Below are 15,156 nucleotides of genomic sequence, written 5' to 3' on the forward strand. Positions count from 1 at the left end.
TCATATGAACGATGTAAGAGCGCTACAGATTCTGCTAGTCGAACACCGGTTCCACCAACAAATGATACGGCCAGTAATCCTGCCACTCGCATTGATGGAATGTGATATTATTTGCCAAATTGTTGTACAGTTCAACACCATTATCACTTGCTCTGAATAAATTAATCTTCTGTGTAACCATTCCTTTTAAGTTCTTCGTAAGTAAATGAATCATTTCTGCTACTATAGCTGTAAGTATTTTCTACATTCTACGCTTTTCCTATCCGTCTCCTCCTCTAAGCAGAAGGTGACTCTGCGCAACAGTACCAGAAGATTATTCCTACCATTCCTGGCCACAAACATTGCCGATTAGGAAACATGAATTGAAAGCAATATACAGATTGAGAGTTTACGTGAAAATTGTTGTAATATTGGGATTATTGCCAGATATTTCACAAAATAAAAAGTGTACAGCTCATTTTACTTAAAAAAACTATTTCGGGGAATGTTGGCAAAATAAATTTAGGGGAAAAGAAAAAAATAGCTGTGTGCCTCAAGTGCGGGAATCAGTTATAGGACATGCACACTAATTTTAGCCAGTATCCGGTCCCAATTACAATGCTTTAATTGTACAATAAAATATAGTTTACAAACCAGTGCCCTATCTATCACTAGTGAGCAGGTACAGTGGCTCAGACCGACCAACTCACAGGGCACCACCATGGGTCGCACGATATTGCTTCTTCACAGACCGTCACCCCATGAACCCTAAGTAAGCCGGGCCTCCCTACCCATAGTGGATTTCAGGCTCACACGTGGAGCCTCTGTTCTTTTGAAATCATAGGTCACAAATGGCAGGCAGCTTCAGTAACCTTTTATGCTTGTGGCATGCGAAGGAGAGGTCACCCCACACGTGTCCAAGCCTGGCCTCTCACATGACCATCCATACCAGCTCAGTCTGCGGAGACCTGAAAGCTCCCCCCCCATTTCCAGGCTTTATCCCCCCGCCCCCTTCCTTCGCTCACATGGTGAAATAAAAGGCTTCCAAGCTGGCAGATCTGCTGAAATGTTTGGTGGCTTTGGGTGCCTTCCGGACCCCGGTTACATCTGCCTTCTTCTACCAAACTGTGTGAAAGGGTACTTTTCCCCCTTAATTTCGTTGGGACCACAATTCAGTGGCACGTCATTTAAACATAGTAATTCTTACATTATACCTTTAACACTTAATTGTAAAGCGATATATCGGGTAAATATAAATGTATTCCACAACTGCCTGCCCCTGGAATAAACTGCTGGGACTTACCAAGGTATTTTGCTCTCTCTTCCCTTCGTTCCTTTGCAAGCTTTTGCCTTTCTTCTGCTTTTTGGGCGTCTAGGGGACAACAAAGAATTAATAGTTGGTCAGTATATAGTTGCACTGCACAAGTTACACAACCGACAAGGCGTTGGAACAGAGGACTAGCCGGGGTCACGGATGCTCTTTTTTTATTCATTTTTTATTTATTGCTCCACAGTATCAAAACACAATACATCAAATATACAACAATGATATGATCAACGAATGCCCCCAGATACACATACCAATCATGCGTTTCTTTGCACCTTTTGCCGCATATAAACTAAATTCTAAATTAAATAGATAATATATTTTAGCACACGCAAACGCTCGACAGGGGGAGGCTCAGGCTGAAGCCAATCAGCAGCGATACACAATCGAGCTACAACCATTGCAATAAAAATTAAATAGCGATGTTTAAACATAGGCATCCCTTTTTCTAAGTCCTTGCCAATACCTAACAACATTATAGCTGGGGTAATTGTGATGGGTGTCCCAGTGATCTCTGACAAAAATTTCTCAATGTCCATCACATACCTAGACAGTTTGCTACAACTATAAAAGACATGCAGGCTATCCGCACTATCCCCCCCACATCGAAAACATTTGCCATCATATATCTCCCGCCATTTTGACATCCAAGCTGGAGTATAGTATAAATTAAAAGCAGTTTTAAAGAACCGAGTTCTCAAATTAGCAGATAATAGAATTTCCCTAGACATTATAATAGCTTTCTCTATAGAAATGCCATGTTCCCCTAACACATTAGACCATTGAATATTGTGTTTCTCCAGGTCGTCTGCCCTAACTGATAGAAAAATCCTGTATAGCACCCCTATTTTCTCCGGGCGCCTAATACTTTCAATAAATTGATTCGGAGACAACACCAAGTTTTTCCGCGCAAGAAAGTCCCGAACTTGCAGAAACTTTAAAAAATGTGTTTTAGGTAAATTATATTGCTTGGCTAAATCCAAATAGTTAGGGAAGAGCCCCCCAGCCTCATAAAAATCTCCAATCTGCAGAATACCTTTATTTCTCCAGCTTAATGCCACCCGATCCCAAAAAATAGGAGGGAGAATCTTGAAAGCATTCGTAGGCGTATATGTTAGCCCTTCCCCCATAAGCAGCTTCCGAACACTTTTCCACACCTTGAAAGCGTCTTTCACTACTTTAAACCGTGTCTTTTTAAAATAGCTACCATCAATTTCCTCAAACAGTTCTTTACCTCAGAACCAAGCATCAAATGGAAAAAAGAGGGAGCCTCCGCTACATTACTAACCTCTTCCCCAGTCAATAATACTCGCATCTTTAACAAAAAGCAAACCTAGTAGTAAAGTGTAAAATCGGGTATCGACCACCCCCCCACTCTCTTGGCAAAGTCATAAACCTTATAGCACGTCTAGAGGCCCAGAGGAATTTAGTACAGAGAGATTGCAATTGTTGAAGCTGGTCTTGCGTCACTTCTAGAGGGATAGATCTAAATAAATATAAAACCATAGGCAAAATGTTCATTTTTATAATGTTGCCTCTCCCAACCAATGTAACATGTAGTCGCCCCCATGGGGGTGACAGATGCTCTCTTAGGAGGTGCGTTGGCTTGGCTTAGAGGTGGTGACTGGGGTGCCAGAAAGAGGGCTCCAAGGAAAAGGTCTGGCTGTGTCAGTGCTGAATTTGTGAGGGTGGTTACAGGTGGTGGGCACCAGCACTGATTTTTGTGGATCACGACTTATTTTTCATCACCAGGTTTTGACCAAAATAAGAGACAAAGACAGAAAAGAGACAGCTTCTGAAAGATAGTAAAAGGTGAGAAAGAGAAATTCAGGAAATGAAAAAAGCACCTGCAAGTGTGAGATAAAGAAGCTGGAAGTGCAGGATGGCAAAAGAATGAGGTATGAGAGGGAATCGAGGGTAGCTAGTCAGCAGCCCCCATTTGACAGCTCCGGTGCAGGGCTCCTAAGAGAAACTTTGGGGCCCTGCACTTTTTTTAAATTAAGCAATCGAGACACAGCTGGTGCAATTGAAGATGAAAAATAAAGACTAAGTCAGTGGCAGACATTAAACACCACCAATAAAGTTAATGATGCAAGTCCAATGGCTTCAGCAGGTTTTGATTGGGCAGTGCGGAGTCAGAGTCCTTCACTGCAAGAGTGCTGTATATTGCACACTGCTACAGGGATGAAGGCAGCAGGAGCTGTACCGCAGGGGGCATTCATTAGCGGTCATGGAGCTACAAGAATCTTATGGTGTGCAGATTTTTAATTAACAGGCCGGCATTTGGTACATAAGTAACAGGTCTTCTGGAAACTAACCATTGCCACAGAAATTAAAGTGGGTCTGATGGGTGGCAATCAAATGTCAGGCATTACAGTAATGAGCTGTACACCAGGTCCAGGCAGGGGGCACACCTTCCCTTCTCCCTCTCTTATAAAGGAGCCCACATTCGTCAGTGAGTTAATTGGACTACAAACAGAGACAGGCAGGAGACACAGGTGCAGTGACAGCGGGCTAAGGAAGGACAACTGGATAAGGACTTTGAGCAACAGATTAACAGTCTGCACTCTCATGACCGAGGCAGCAAAGTCACAAATGAGGTACAGCCGTTGTGAGACTTCAGCAGCACTGGTGTGACTGAGGCACTGCCATTGCGGCTAAAGTTCTGTCATGACAGAGGCAGAGCCGTCGCGACAGAGGCAGAGCCGTCGCGACAGAGGCAGAGCCGTCGCGACAGAGGCAGAGCCGTCGCGACAGAGGCAGAGCCGTCGCGACAGAGGCAGGGCCGTCGCGACAGAGGCAGGGCCGTCGCGACAGAGGCAGGGCCGTCGCGACAGAGGCAGGGCCGTCGCGACAGAGGCAGGGCCGTCGCGACAGAGGCAGGGCCGTCGCGACAGAGGCAGTCACTTTGGTCTCCGGGGGGCACTATGGTAACATCTATTGGCAAACTCTTAACTGTGAGTTAATGCAATGGGAAGAAAGTTCAGTTAAGCAATTGGGCTTGTTCATAGGCTTACTGATGCAAAGAGAAGGATCACTAGAGGAACCCCAAGGAACACTTTAAGGACTTGGAAGGGTCACAAAGGAAACAGAATGTACGTGTTCAATGCATAAGAGGAGGGGCATAAGGAGCCCATGGGTGGTACACTGAGACATGGGGTGAAACAGAAGGAGTTGAAGACACCAGCGATGGACTAAATTCTGAGAAGTTTTGAGCTGGTCACAAAAAGAACCAAGAGGTTTCTTATTAATTTACAGCTTTGAGGTCGGAAAGAAGCAAAAAGACTCATGTTTTTAAATAATAAAAAAAAGAAATATATTTCGAGGAGAATTTTTTTTTCGATTTGTTTATGTGCTGCATAATGCAAAACCCCTTCACTCGTAGGAATCTGATTATCAAAGACAGCATGGGAAACACAGGCAAATCAATTTAAACATTTAAAATCATTTACATTGGACATGGGGGCATATATTCGGCACAATAGAGTCCTGGACACAAAATCTTCTATATCCCCTTCACGTGAACAGCAATTTAGCATTAGTTAATAACTTTTGGTCAGTTGACCGAAGACATCTTATGTCAAAAAGCCAAAGAATGGAAAACTCAATTTGCTTCAGTTTTGGTCACCACTGCAACACTTTTCCGAATATGACAAATAAAAGCCTACTTAACACTTCTGTGCCCTATGTATTACCCTACGGCAGGCAGAGGTGGGTCAGTTGACATTCTGAATACAGTCCCAAAGTATAGGCAACCACCCGGAACGTTTTTGAAAAAATCTCCACCCTTGAAGTAAAAGTTTGAGGTAACGAAGAATTATGGCATTTTTTGATGTTCCTTTGGAGGTACACATTAGGATTTTACGTTATCAAGCAACTTCATGATTGTTTTGAAACAAAATTTTGTTTGCATATCAACCTGATGTTTATGTTGAAGTCAATTGGGAAAAATTGCACGCAGAATACAGGGAGCGGAAGGGTTAGGGAGTTAGTGTTGTTACAGGTTTCACAGGACGTGCTTAAAGCAGCCAAACTATGGAATTCACTTCCCACACATATAAGATGCTCTAACAACCATCTTGGCTTCAGAAGGTTACTCACGAGCTGGCTCTTCCCCACATGACAGCTATACTCACAACACAACAGCGTACCACTACAGTATACTCCGGCATGACCAACTACGCTTCTCGCGGTATACAGATGAAGCGGTTATACAGGTGTCATTGTACGGTAAACTATGCTTCCTGTTAGAAGCACACACATTCATACAAGTGGGTAAATGTATATTACACCACACGAGACGTGCATTTTTAGACAGTGTCATAATTGCTTCTTCTAGGTACATATAGGTGCATGTTTAGAGTTTTATCAGCAGGCACAAACTCAAATAAATGGCATGAAAATATACATATTTCTCCACAATATATTGGTGCACGTCAGACCATGTGAAATATTCTGTACACATATCGGTCATGTGCATATGTGTGTGCCTAAGTTTATTTCAGCTTTAAAAAAATTATAATAATAAAATTCTCCTTTCAACCTTTGTCCCATCACTCCGACTCATCCCAAATCTTTTTGACAACTATGAACCCCCAAACATTGTTCTCAAAATTTCCCTTCCATTTTTTCCCCCATCACTCACGACCTCTACTTACAAAAAACAACTTACTATTTCCTCTTTCAAATCCACTCCCATCATTCTGTCCCAACTCTAAACTCTACTAAACACACAACACAAAAATCAAAAGTACAAACCTAACAACTGATGCACAGAGCAAGAAAAAAAAAAAAAGAAAGCAGCAAAAAATAAATAAATAAATAAATCTACTAATCCACTATTACCCTTCTAATCTTTGGTTTAGGAGTAGCGGGTTACTCGCGGCAAAGCACTTCATTACCTCGTTTGTTTACTTTTAGGGCCAGATATCTTGGTTTTCTTTTTCAATAGTATGGAAGAAGGAGCATCAAAAAACTCCAAATTGCACTTCATTTAAAAATATCAATCCTGAAAGTGCTTTAACTATGCACCATTTGCAAGAATTATATTGGAGTGGGGCAGTGGAGAGCATGCTGAAACGCTTTCCTCCCACTGTTTAGAAGTGAGCACTGCCAATAAAATGACAGAATCCGTACTGTTGCACGATTTTGTAACATTTCTGGAAAGTGCTTGGGGCCTGGCATCCCTAACAAAATTCCACTCTAGTCTTTAACAAAAAGCACATTTACGGATTCTTTTTTGTCAAAGGGTTTGATGGTTCACAGCCCTCAAACTTTAATTCTCGGTCATTTTATCAAAAGTAATTTAGGTCAGTTCACTCGGTTGTATCAGAAGTGTCTTTCAAGTGCAACTCGTGTTTTTTTATTTTTTTATTTATAGTATACTACACGTGTACAACGTTAGGATCCTCGGTTAAAAAAAAAAGACAAAATAAAATACCTAACAATAGATGCACATCAACCTCCAGTGGATTTAAGTGCTGTAGCCTCAGCACTTTCCCTTTTCCACAATATAAATTAAGTTCTTCAACAGAGGACACGTGTGAATGATACAGAATCCCCTCCCATTTTCTTAACAAAAAAACATCACAATGCGTGTTTCCATAGTGCTGCTGTGGCGCATATTTTAATGTGGGATTCAACATGACCTCCTCGTGCTCTTTGCCTCAGCGGTGAAAGAAAGGACTCTGATAGAGTTGCACAATGCCTGTCGCAGTTTTGGCGGGAGTGCTCAAGTGCCAGACACAGACGTCGACTGGACGTGCCCCAGTCCTAACAAGCATTGGCATAGCCAATAGTTCTCGCCTTTGTAACCTTATAAGTGTTTAGCCATGCAACAGTTGCATAACTAAACACTTATAAGGTCCCAAAACGAAGACCTATTGGCTATGCCAATGTTGTTTAACTGCTGCAATCTATTGAAGCCTCACGGAGAACATCAAAACGGCGAAAGTGATCGTGATCAAACCTCAAAGCGGCCGCGCGGCCGCGAAAGTGAAAGTAATAGCAGTAAAGTGCGACGCGCGCGCCCACGCACATGCACTGTAGCTCTAGGCTGGCCTGGTAGCACTTTTTGGAGCCCTCTCAATAAGTCTCGCCAGACCAGCGCATGCGCTGGGCCAGGCGAGACCTAAAAATGCGATGAGATACGACAAGAGTCCCATGTTCCGGGATCCCACACCAGCTCAGGGAGCACCATAATCACAGAACTAGACCTATTGTTTTTGCCAAACCTAACAAAACAAAACACGCACACCAAACAGCTGACTAATACATAAATGCAGAAAGTAGAAACCACATGATCTATTCAGCATAAAAAAAATATTTAAAAAAGGACTGTCTTCAGAAATAGGGCAGTTCCCTCCCAGCGTGGAGGAGGCGGCGCAGCACTGGAAGGAGGGCCAGAGACTGTTCTAAGCGGCATCCTCCGAGCCTCCTGGACTCCCTACTTCCGACGTGCCGGAAGCCTTGCTTGGCCTCCAGCTGTACCCTGGGCGCCAGCCAATTTCTCCTGCAGTTTGCAGTACATAGTGTTTTTTATTAAAGTTGGCTTCTTTGCAGCCCACCACTTACAGATTCTGCATCTGTCCACTTATTAGAAGTATTATTATTTATTTATGTATTATTTTCTAGTTATGCCTCTCTACGTGTATTTATGCACTCCAATCTTTGTATTTCTGTCCATACAACCAACTATTTTCAGCTGTCACTTTTAAGAACCTATGAATATATTAACCGTCTAAGAATCAGACTACAAATCTACCGATTTTTTTATTTCTCTCCCCGCCAATCCCTGCATCCACCCGGCAGTCTGCCTGCCAAAGAATCTGTCCAAGTGGCTATATGTGCAATCTCTGTCATAGCATGTCATGTGCGATTCCTGTGTTCTATAAACACCAGAATGATCCTCAGATTTAAATCCTGGGTAAAGTCGGGCGGGCCTCTGTGTTCTCTCATCCGAGATGTTTTCATCTCTAACAGGGGGTGCAGCGCGTGTAGTTTCCTAGGTCGACCTAGGCTGTGACCAACACTCGTGCTCCTTCAATTAGTAATGAGCGTGGGGGTGAAGGGTGCACTGCTCAACAAAGCCGGACAGACGACACGTGAAGGTGCTTTTTCCAATCCCGTTACTCCTATTCTACTGCGAGAGAGGGTGGCGTTTGTGGTAAATACAGAAAACATGCGGAAGTGCTGCGGCTGCACCCCAAAAGGAAGGACTACCCCCTCCGGCGCCACATCCTATAAGCAAAACGGTGGCTGGTTGGGGGGGGGGGGGGGGGGTACCTGCATTATCCAAATATTATCTTCTCTGATCCTTTAAGTAGACATTTTCTCGAGAATCATTTAAAAATGTATTGTTTTTCATCAACTACTACCCGACTCATTGTGCCAAAAAAAAGTCGTGACCACAGGAATACACGTGCTTCGAGGCTCCCGGGCCGCTTTTCGTGGCACTACATTTTATGGCGGAGGATTATGTTTTACAATCAACTTTGATTATATGAATAATATTATTCCCTCGCATTGCTTTAGTTTGTTCAATGACCCTTGTCTTGTACGAAAAGCATAATGCCAGCATTTGACAAAGAAAGAGGGAGGGCTACACGGGAAAATGAATGTCCCTTTTCAGGCGGCCCAATGCTTTATTGTTTATTATGCAACTCAGGATGCGTCATTGTCGCTTAATATCCATCAAGAAATACAAACATAGAATCATTTTAAACGGCGAGGAGAGGAAAGGAGAAAAGGCATTACCTCATGTCCTCGACGCACAACAGCAAGAAGATCCTCACGGCCGGCCAAACGATAGCAAAAAAAATGGCGGATGGAAACTTCGAAACTTTTTCGGATTCGGGGGCGTGTTCCTGCCGTTCTAAAAGGGCGTGGCTAAAAAGTGGAAAGAACAGCAAGGAAAACGCCCCCGAATCTGAAAAAGACGGAGCCTATTTGGAGGGACGGCTCTCTCCTCCAATGGCGGGCCTCCGTTTAGGAAGCCAGCCAATGGAGGAGAAGCAAAAAGAGAGGCGGGCTAAATAGCCACTCTAGGAAACATTAAATCTTCCGACTTCCGGTTCTGCCTTCGGCAGACCGGTAGTCCTCGACCTAAAAAGGGGGAAGCACTGAGATTTGAAATTAACATGTATATGTGTGGAAAAAGAGAGGGAAAGTTTGCCATTATCTGGTTCTGCTGAGAGGCGAGAGGTGTAAAGAACAGAGATCCTGGCTCTGATAATCTGCTGTTTGAGTGCCACATTTCTTTCACAGCTAACTAATTTTAAAGGTGAGTTTAGAGTTTGAGAGGGGATGTATATGGTAAATTAAGAAATGAATAATAGAAATGGAATTCCTTTTGTTGAAGTTGTGTTTATCATTTTCTGTTTTGGGAGAAATTTAAATGTGAGGAACATGTAAAATAATATGGACTATGTTTTCACGATAAATTAAGGTGTACTGGTAAAAATAAGGAATACTTTAAGGGTTTGAGGTTGCACTCAGTAATGCAAATACATACAGCATCAGTAAGGCTGGTTGCCCTTGCTGGAGTGTAGGCAGTCACCCAGGTTACACATGGTGCTGGTCTGAAAAAGCAGTTTGGACATGTGCTTTTTTAAGAATCTAAAAAGTGGATTCAAAATGTGTCAGTCTGTAAAAGTGTTTATCACTTGCCAAAAAAAAGAGTAGTAAGTGTGCTTTCAAATTGGCAAAGAAATTTCGTTTTGTGACTAATATGAAAACATGTACGAACTAGCTTAATAGGTGCTGAATACACTTTTTCAATTATTAAGGACACACAAAACCAAAGAAACAGGACAGAATCCAAGTCACTTGATAGAATGATATTAATTAATGTATCGAGAGCACCAAAATATTTACAGGGTAAACCAACCAAAAAACACATTCATAGTGAAACAATTGGTGAAACAGTGATAATTTGCACAAAACACATCACATGTAACGAATATGTACAATGGACAATACATAAACATAATCAACAAAAGGGACTGCTGAATAGATCACGCAAAAGGGCCTGGTACAGGCCTAGAGAAACGCTTCTTGAGGTGCAACCCAAAAATGAAGAAATTGAGCGATTAATTTGTGTTACAACATTCAACACCAGAAGTAATGAGATCAACAAAGTCATTAAGAAATATTGGAATTTGGTGGGACCAGATATTGGTTATTCCGAAGCCCCTATGTTTGCGTTTAAACGTGCTAAAAACGTTAAGGACTTTGTAGTATCCTCGTACCTTGAACCCCCACCCACACCCAACATAAGATCTCTGCTACAACTACCACAAATCCAAGGACATCACAAGTGTGGTCACTGCAAGGTCTGTTCAAACACCAAGGTTGGAACTAGTTTCAATCACTTGGGAAAGACCTATTCTCTTAACCACTTTTCAAACTGCAACAACCAAAATGTGATTTATGCCATTAGATGTCCGTGCAGTTTGATATATGTAGGCCAAACCACACAAAAAGTCAAAAATAGGATCCAACAACATCAGAGTAGGATCAAATGTAAATCCCTTGGGGCTCCACTCGTTGAACACTACACGAACACAAGACACACACACCAGGATCTAGAGTGGTGGGTGCTGGAGAAAGTTACACTACACAGAAGGGGCGGTAACATGGGCACTTCTCTTAATTATAAGGAGTGCCGTTGGATCCATCTCCTTGATGCCACTAACTCCGGGCTGAATGAGCATGAGGAGACTTACTTACAAATGAGCAAACTCTAAACTTCATTCTTGATCTGTTTGAAGATTCTCTAGTAGATGTATTACTGGGTATACATCCAGTAATCTTGTCCTGAGTATGTTTCATTTTTTTCAACGTAACATATGTGTAGGCTTCTTTGTGCCTTATGCCAGCATTATTGACATGGGATGTGAATTTGGCTTAAATTGTGATATTTACATGTACAATATCTGTAACTTTAGTTTTGTGTAGGATTTTAAAAAAAAAATTCCATCATATTATACATATAGGGCTCAATATGCCGTATGCTATTATCATTGTCATGTGATTTTGGAAAATGTCATTCATAATGTCTGTACACCTAGCTCGTAACAGATGATATGTTCGTGAACACTGAAACATGTAAATTCCTATATCTGCCAAGCCTGATTTTTGGAAGCACATCCGCATTCACCGTATTCGTATCGAACACGTTCGCTTGCATAATACCTCTGTCATATATTTAAAACACACTGATTCTCTCTGTTCTTAAGCATTTCGTGCGAGCCCCCTCAAAAGCACATCCGCATTCACCGCATTAGTGCATCAAAAAATCGTATCGAACACGTTCAATTGCTTAATACCTCTGTTATACTTTTAAAACCCACTGATTCTCTCTGTTCTTAAGTATTCCGTGCGAGCCCCCTCAAAAATCCATTCCAGGTTTTCCCCTTTTTGCTGATTCATTCCGGCAGCCGCACGCCCACGGCCCCCACTACGTCATATAGTCAGCTCTGGCGTGAGCTCGCTGTCAGTTGCAGCTGAGCCGTTGACGGAACAAGTTGTCCATTCACGGACTTGAAGTAAGTCGGCGTCCCGCTGTCACGTTCACCGCTTGAACCTTAGTAGCCGTAACCGAAACACCACTTGCAATTAATGTCACTTTACTCACTTATGGGTATTTGGTCCACTAGAACGTTATGACAATAACACACGGCAATACCCCTAATTCTGTTGATTTCACTCGCATATGGGTATTTGGTCTACTAGAACGTTATGACACTAATATGCGGCAATACCATGTTAGTAGCCGTAACCGAAACACCACTTGCAATTAATGTCACTTTACTCGCATATGGGTATTTGGTCCACTAGAACGTTATGACAATAATACACGGCAATACCCCTAATTCTGTTGATTTCACTCGCATATGGGTATTTGGTCTACTAGAACGTTATGACACTAATATGCGGCAATACCATGTATGTTTAATGTCGCGCTTTTGCGCCCGGCACAACCAGTACTCTATATCTCCGTGCATTGGATATGTAATATGCCTCTAGGTTGGCCCGACTTTGTTTAAGGACTACGGGCCTTTGACTGTCTTATACCTCAGTTACACCCCTCTCTACATTAAGTTGATGCATACAAAGGCATCTTGTTTCGTAATGATTACCTTGTTCAATTTCTCAGCAACGCCTCTATCCTTTATGTTCACAGTACGTGGCGATTGTAGAGACAGCACCACTTTCCCTTCTAAATCAAATATCACCGTCTCACAGGTATGTGCTTCTTGCTTGCAAACAGGTATGTTTTAATTATCTCCAAACGCAGCCTGTCGAGTCTTTACAACAGCCCCTCCTCTTTAATTTCTTGCAGGAGTTGAATATTTTTCTCACATTTGATGTTGGCCATCTGCATTAGAGACAACAGGAATCCTTTTCCTCATAATTAAGTCGGTTCCCCAGGTGAGCTAATTGACTGTAATTGGGAAATTAATTATTCCCTTTACATGTGACGCACACACTGCCCTGACACCAAACTCTTTCGCTTACAGGTCCCCAACCTCGCTTGTCCTGATGAAGACCCCCTTTGATGCATACTAATTGGCACAATTACTTCGGGTCGAAACGTCGACGTTACATGTCCTATGCGTCTCATGCAAATCCACTTATGCAGCAAGGAAATTGAACCCTAAAGTGGCTTATGTACTGTTAATAGGACCTTGTTTGTTGATTATGTTTATGTATTGTCCATTGTACATATTCGTTACATGTGATGTGTTTTGTGCAAATTATCACTGTTTCACCAATTGTTTCACTATGAATGTGTTTTTTGGTTGGTTTACCCTGTAAATATTTTGGTGCTCTCGATACATTAATTAATATCATTCTATCAAGTGACTTGGATTCTGTCCTGTTTCTTTGGTTTTGTGTGTGTCCTTAATAATTGAAAAAGTGTATTCAGCACCTATTAAGCTAGTTCGTTCATTTTCCGACAGAACCATTGTTCTTGCATACATTATTACGCCCAGGTTCTGAGGGTTACTGGGTTTGCCCCATTATCGTTAATAATATGAAAACATGACTCTGTGTGCAAAAAGGAATTACAGGCAAAGATTTATTGCGTATTGCTCTGGTGATTTCACAGTTGCATTAGATGGAAAGGGGGAGCCATTTTTTTGTGCAGAAGCAGACTCTTAGCACACACCCAGCTGCTTACCCTGTGGAATCATGCACAGTATTCACAAGCGAGTGGGGTTTGAGGTTTCAGTCAGTAATGCAAAAACATTCAGCATCACTAAGGCTGGTTGCCCTTGCTGGAGTGTAGTCAGTCACCCAGGTTACACATGGTGCTGGTCTGAAAAAGCAGTTTGGACATGTGCTTTTTTAAGAATCTGAAAAGTGGATTCATAATGTGTCAGTCTGTAAAAGTGTTTATACTTGCCAAAAAAAAAGAGTAGTAAGTGTGCTTTCAAATTGGCAAAGAAATTTCGTTTTGTGACTAATATGAAAACATGACTCTGTGTGCAAAGAGGAATTACAGGCAGAGATTTATTGCGTATTGCTCTGGTGATTTCACAGTTGCATTAGATGGAAAGGGGGAGCCATTTTTTTGTGCAGAAGCAGACTCTTAGCACACACCCAGCTGCTTACCCTGTGGAATCATGCACAGTATTCACAAGCGAGTGGGGTTTGAGGTTTCAGTCAGTAATGCAAATACATTCAGCATCACTAAGGCTGGTTGCCCTTGCTGGAGTGTAGTCAGTCACCCAGGTTACACATGGTGCTGGTCTGAAAAAGCAGTTTGGACATGTGCTTTTTTAAGAATCAGAAAAGTGGATTCAAAATGTGTCAGTCTGTAAAAGTGTTTATCACTTGCCAAAAAAAAGAGTAGTAAGTGTGCTTTCAAATTGGCAAAGAAATTTCGTTTTGTGACTAATATGAAAACATGACTCTGTGTGCAAAGAGGAATTACAGGCAGAGATTTATTGCGTATTGCTCTGGTGATTTCACAGTTGCATTAGATGGAAAGGGGGAGCCATTTTTTTGTGCAGAAGCAGACTCTTAGCACACACCCAGCTGCTTACCCTGTGGAATCATGCACAGTATTCACAAGCGAGTGGGGTTTGAGGTTTCAGTCAGTAATGCAAAAACATTCAGCATCACTAAGGCTGGTTGCCCTTGCTGGAGTGTAGTCAGTCACCCAGGTTACACATGGTGCTGGTCTGAAAAAGCAGTTTGGACATGTGCTTTTTTAAGAATCTGAAAAGTGGATTCAAAATGTGTCAGTCTGTAAAAGTGTTTATCACTTGCCAAAAAAAAAGAGTAGTAAGTGTGCTTTCAAATTGGCAAAGAAATTTCGTTTTGTGACTAATATGAAAACATGACTCTGTGTGCAAAGAGGAATTACAGGCAGAGATTTATTGCGTATTGCTCTGGTGATTTCACAGTTGCATTAGATGGAAAGGGGGAGCCATTTTTTTGTGCAGAAGCAGACTCTTAGCACACACCCAGCTGCTTACCCTGTGGAATCATGCACAGTATTCACAAGCGAGTGGGGTATGAGGTTTCAGTCAGTAATGCAAAAACATTCAGCATCACTAAGGCTGGTTGCCCTTGCTGGAGTGTAGTCAGTCACCCAGGTTACACATGGTGCTGGTCTGAAAAAGCAGTTTGGACATGTGCTTTTTTAAGAATCTGAAAAGTGGATTCATAATGTGTCAGTCTGTAAAAGTACTTTTCACTTGCCTAAAAAGTAGTAGAAAGTATGCTTTGCAATTGGCAAAGAAATTTCGTTTTCTGTCTAATTTCAAAGCATGACTTTGTGTGCACACAGGAATTATTTTTAGATATTTAATTTGTGAAGGTGTTATTGTGATTTT

At 42.0% G+C, this 15,156-nt stretch overlaps 1 protein-coding gene across 9 annotated transcripts in view; it reads right to left on the bottom strand.

Moving 5' to 3' along the window:
- MAP7D1 (MAP7 domain containing 1) overlaps positions 1-15,156 on the bottom strand; it is a 267,976-nt gene that overhangs the window by 116,376 nt on the left and 136,444 nt on the right. For all 9 annotated transcript variants that reach the window (XM_085647958.1, XM_085647957.1, XM_085647956.1 and 6 more), the window contains exon 3: positions 1,283-1,351. In XM_085647958.1, coding sequence (XP_085504084.1) covers positions 1,283-1,351 — 69 coding nt within the window. The remainder of the gene's footprint in view (positions 1-1,282; positions 1,352-15,156) is intronic.

This window comes from Triturus cristatus, chromosome 3_2 (assembly GCF_964204655.1).
Source record: "Triturus cristatus chromosome 3_2, aTriCri1.1, whole genome shotgun sequence".
Taxonomy (NCBI): domain Eukaryota; kingdom Metazoa; phylum Chordata; class Amphibia; order Caudata; family Salamandridae; genus Triturus; species Triturus cristatus.